This window comes from Zingiber officinale, chromosome 8B (assembly GCF_018446385.1).
Source record: "Zingiber officinale cultivar Zhangliang chromosome 8B, Zo_v1.1, whole genome shotgun sequence".
Lineage (NCBI taxonomy): Eukaryota > Viridiplantae > Streptophyta > Magnoliopsida > Zingiberales > Zingiberaceae > Zingiber > Zingiber officinale.
The window spans coordinates 50,970,840-50,976,118 of record NC_056001.1 but is presented as its reverse complement, the minus strand read 5'-3'; the positions used below and the strand labels follow the sequence as shown (position 1 = coordinate 50,976,118).

At 44.5% G+C, this 5,279-nt stretch overlaps 1 protein-coding gene across 1 annotated transcript; it reads left to right on the top strand.

The window, feature by feature from the left end:
* The first annotated feature begins 1,099 nt into the window (after positions 1-1,099).
* LOC122015940 (polygalacturonase-like) lies at positions 1,100-2,628 on the top strand. Its single transcript, XM_042573049.1, has 3 exons — positions 1,100-1,584; positions 1,657-1,946; positions 2,018-2,628. The coding sequence occupies exons 1-3, from the start codon at positions 1,150-1,152 to the stop codon at positions 2,469-2,471; spliced, it is 1,179 nt and encodes a 392-aa protein (XP_042428983.1). The 5' UTR covers positions 1,100-1,149; the 3' UTR covers positions 2,472-2,628.
* The last annotated feature ends 2,651 nt before the right edge of the window (positions 2,629-5,279 follow it).

Genomic DNA, 5,279 nt, shown 5'->3' with positions numbered 1-5,279 from the left:
TTTCCCCCCTACCTTATAAAAGGACAAGTCAGAAAAGTATCCCTGACACTTTTCTTTAACAGGGCGTGCAAATCTCTGACACGACAGTGGAATTTTTCACCGTACGATTTGCCGACGGACTATGCCTTATTGTCAGTGGCACTAACACCTAAAAAGATATGATGAGCAAGGCAAGAGGTCCCACTATTTGGTCGAGTGGGGAAGTCATTCGACCAAGATTCTCCGCCCAGTCGCTCAAGGATGTTCTTCTCCATGGTCACTTGACTTGGTAGGTCGTTCCTCGCCCAGCCGGACAGGCGGTCTGGTCATACTATCCTTCATTTGGTCGTCACAGTTGTGCACATGTCCTCCTCCCTTTATTCGTTCCGCTGATGGGGTGTTGTTTCTAGTCCGGCCGAATGAGCGAGCTAGTCGGACGAGCTTCCGGGCGGTACCTTGATCATGGGCCCTCTTGATACTGGGTAGGTACTAATTTCATACCTGATCGGTCCATTGCCATCTGCTCGGTTAACTTTGGTGATCGAGTGATTTTTTTGATCGTCTTGATTTTGACATTTATGTTGATAGCTTTTTCCGCCTTTCACTGATTCTCAGTGTGCTCCTTTTATCACCGTATCAATTATAATTATTATTAAATGACGGACTTTAATCGAAAAAAAATCTAAAACAAAATTGATATTAAAAAAAAATAAATACAAATGAACCGACGACGGTTAATCGAGCACGACTCTTAACCGATCCATCTCTAAACGGATCGAATAAAAAAATGTCAATTCACGAATAATAGTCATTTCAATTTAAGCAGGAAGTTAGGTTCCATCACAAACAAATTACTACCATGTTGAATGCCAAAATTTTCACTATCCTTTCCATCTTCCTCGTCCATTCAATAGCTCTAGTTGAGCTCCACCAAACACCATTCTCGCAGTCAAACTAACTCCTCTCTCTGTCTTGGAGTTTTCAAATTACTTTTTTTATAGTCTCTTCTCCCATGGATTCAAACCAAAGCTAGTCTAAAGTTATTTGGTGGCAATTGTTCGCTAATTTCCCACCCACTCGATCCTTTAAATACTACGATCCTCAATTCTACTCCCACCCACTTAACCATTTTATTCGATTCATTTTCTTCCATTTTTCTGATTCAATTTGATGGCGAAGCTCACGAACTTCAGCCCTCTCTTCCTCCTCCTCTTCCTCTGTGCTCGATCAAGCGCAGCTGGCAACTACAATGTGCTCACCTTCGGGGCAAAGCCTGGCTCCGGAGACGCTGCCGGAGCTTTCCTCAAGGCCTGGTCCGCCGCCTGCAGCTCTTCTGCTCCTTCGACCATCTACGTGCCCACGGGGAACTTCTTGGTGAGCCAGGCACGCTTCGACGGCCCGTGCCGGAGTCCCTCCATCAAGTTCTCCATCGACGGAACCCTCGTCGCGCCGTCGGAGTATACCGGCTCCTCAGGTGCATCCGGCCATTGGATTGCTTTCAGCAACGTCGACGGAGTTTCCATCAGCGGCGGCCGTCTCGACGGCCGCGGCGCCCTGTTGTGGGCCTGCAAATCGGCTGGCCGGAGCTGCCCCGCCGGCGCATCTGTAAATGGGATCTTTACTTTGTTTTAGTTAGGAGTCGCAATTACTGATTCGTGTACATGTCGGTGAATGCAGTCGTTGACTTTTACCAGCTCCAAGAACATCGCCGTCGATGGCTTGACGTCGATCGACAGCAAGCTTTTCCACATCGTGATCCTTCAGTGCCAAAACGTCAGGTTGCGAAACGTCAACATCCACGCGTCCGGGAGCAGCCCAAACACCGACGGCATCCACGTCCAGATGTCAACCGACGTCGACGTCGTCCGCGCCAACATCAGGACCGGCGACGACTGCATCTCCGTCGGCCCCGGATCCGCCCACCTCTGGATCGAGCGCGTCTCCTGCGGCCCCGGCCATGGCATAAGGTAATCAAACTCTGCTAATTCTCTAATTCCGACGACAAAAACACCAACAATTCGTCGATCAATCAATGCAGCATCGGGAGTCTGGGAAGGGGCCAGGGCTTGCACGAAGAGAGCGTGAGGAACGTGACAGTTAAAACGGTTCAGTTCTCCGGCACGCAAAACGGAGTGAGGATCAAGACTTGGGGATCAAACATTCCCGGCCATGTCCGGCAAGTCGTCTTCCAGGATGTGCTGATGAGAAATGTGCAAAACCCGATCATAATCGACCAGAATTACTGCCCCGAGAACAGAGGCTGCCCCGGCCACAACTCGGCTATAAAGATTGACCAAGTACAGTACCTGAACATTCGAGGGACGTCGGCCACGCCGGTGGCGGTGAAGTTCGACTGCAGCCGGAGAAACCCATGCAGTGGAATCAGATTACAGGGCATAAAGCTGAGCTATCAAAGTAGACAGGCACAGTCCTCCTGCAAGTTCGCAAATGGGGTGGCTTCTGGATTGATTGCACCACCAAGCTGCCTGTGACCGAGATAAATTGTTAGGGAAGAAAATTTGTAGGTTGTCTGTGCGTTGGCAGGATCAGGCCGGCAACCTCTTGAAGTACAAATATATTTATTTAGTTTCTAATTCACTTTGTTATACTCCGATTATGCACGTTCAGCTCATTGTGTTGTTTCTTTTATGGTGTCCTGTAAAATGCTCTCAGTCGGAACTGGTTTATAGTGTCCTGTATAAAACTTGGATTATAATCTTATTATAGCTGTGCTTACAGAACCAGATAAAATGTTAACTTTGATACTCAAATTGCCATCTAGAATCTATGTTGGCACAATGCAATATTGGTATGGGTATTCTATGAGTCTTGCACATAGAGATCAATGGGCTCGTGTGTGTAAGAATGTTGGATCTATTCCTTGTGATTAAGAACAAACATCATAGGATTTCGGAAGTTAGTTCTGGTGAGACCCCTCTTATTTTTAAGTCACTAAAAAGTGTAGTCAATAATAGAGTATGAAAGTGAGAGAAATTGTCTCTAAATGACAAACATACTTGAGTATTTATAGGCAGAAGTTGAGAGATATTTGCAAAAGTTGTGACTAAATTTCTTATAAATAAGAGGTCGTTTAGCTGCTTCAACCAGTAATCTCTAGTCACCTTTATTAATGTAAATTGCTTGGATGTTATTGATCATTAATTACAAAAATGATGATCATAGGGGATCAACGTAGGAATGATGGAGGCACTGTGCAAGGGCTATAGATGTGGTCTACTATGACAAGAGGTAGTGAGATTAGGTACTTGAGCTCGTAGTAGAGGGTTCTAATAGTTGAACTCAGATTGGAGAGCTCGTGAAGCTAATTTAGCTCGAACTTAGCATAATTGGTGATTGATACGGTGGATATTGAAATCCTCCACGTAGGACTAGATGGTCAATCATTTTGCAGACGGGATGATCAAACCTGGTCAAGTCAATGCGATGGGGGTCGTCGATTGGATCATACAGACCGCTAAAGATGTTGACTCACCACACTAGGGTCTTGTCAGAAACGTGTTATCGATGGGGCTCACCCGACTCCAAGGATTATGTTCCATTCAACTTAGCTCATTTTCCTCTGATTTGATCTTTTAGAGGACCTTCAGCCAATCAGATTACTCCTACCCGTTGTTCGCTCGGCTAGTGGAAGCATCATTTTGATCATCCCCTTGAGACTTTAGGGCTGGGCTCCGCCTTTCTCAAGTGGCTCTGATGCACTCGGTCGGTCGAATTCCTTTGACTCCCAAGGGTCATGATCCCTCTGACTCCATGATCCGATCGACCATTCCTGTCGGATTCTTTCAACTCTAGGGGCTCAGCTCCCCTCAATTTCTTATAGATGAACAAACATCATCAAACCAGTCCATCCGAGACCAAGGGTTCTGCACTTATATGTTACATTATCCAACTGGCCCCCCACTAAAACTCCTCTTTATGTGGGCTTGGCCTCGAGAACCCAACATGTCATGTGGTATATGGGCTAAACCTACAATAAATGCTACACGTGAAATGTTAGAAGGACATGTGACAATATCATACTAGTATTATACGGATATGGGATATCGACGATGAAATTGATCAATATAGAAAAATACAATGATTTGACATTTCCCTCGGCATGATATAATGTCTAATTAACAAGGGATATTACAAATACGTTATATACCTCCCCTGTGGATATAGGTACATTTTTTTTTTGCTACACGCACATCTCATATTTCTACTACTGTTCATCTTCTACATCTCCTTCACCTCATTGACTTGAGCGTCAGATTGATTGCGCCAGAGAACCCCTCTGGCCTGTTTGCTAGCGTTCCTTCTTCCTCGCTACTCTGTGAGTTTGCAGGTGTTCCTATTTCGAGGTCTTCTTCCAAGTCAACTTTGAAGCCATCTCACATGTAGTCCAGCTTTCACCAATTTCATACAGACACTATAAAAAATCTATCATTTAGCAATAGACTTATTCTGTCGCTAATCCGTTGTTGTATGCAATTAGAGATGGATCAATGACGGAATATATTTCGTCGTTTAGATTTAGGTTGCTGATGTTTTTTGCGACAAAATATAAAATGTCATCGCTGATTAGTGACATAATATATATGTCGTCGCTAACAATAACAATAGATTTATATATTCCGTAAGCTAATTAGAGACGGTAAGTTATTGTCCGTTGCTAATATCCTGAACAAAAATTAGATTATGTAAATGTTGGATCGTGAAAGTCGATAGAGGGGGGGGGGGGGGATATCGATCGAGAAATTTGAAACGAGTACGCAGCAGAAAAATGAAAATAAAACAATGCTAACACAAACCAATTTACTTGTTTCAGAGCCTTAGTCGACTCCTACTCCAAGGCCCGCACTCGTTGAGTGCTTTCGTTGGGCAATCACTAATAGTTCGCAAACAGGTTTATAAAGTTGAGTACGAGAACTATAAAAAAAACTAACAATACCGACAACAATAAACAAAACTTGAGTCGCAGGTTATTGGGGAAGCAACGTCGCAAGAGCACAGCGCAATAGAGCAGATGTCGTTGTTGTTCTTTGCTTCAGGACTCACCCTCCTTATATAGGAGGCTCCAGGCACCCCGATCCCTTCTGGGAGCTTGGACCGTGACGTATGGTAACGAAGTCTGTCACACTCGTAAATCAAATTAACAATGTATTTCCACTGAACCCCTTAATTTCACAATCATGTTGTAGTAACGAGTCCAGGATCGAACCTCGAGGAACCAACGGTAGGATGTAATCTAGGATTGTCATTTTATTCCTATTTTTGGGGTTTTTAACATGAAAATG

Coding starts and splice junctions, on each gene's coding strand:
- LOC122015940 (XM_042573049.1), top strand. CDS start 1,150: ATGGCGAAGCTCACGAACTTCAGCCCTCTCTTCCTCCTCCTCTTCCTC. Junction 1,585..1,656: donor GCTGCCCCGCCGGCGCATCT/GTAAATGGGATC, acceptor CGGTGAATGCAG/TCGTTGACTTTTACCAGCTC. Junction 1,947..2,017: donor GGCCCCGGCCATGGCATAAG/GTAATCAAACTC, acceptor CAATCAATGCAG/CATCGGGAGTCTGGGAAGGG.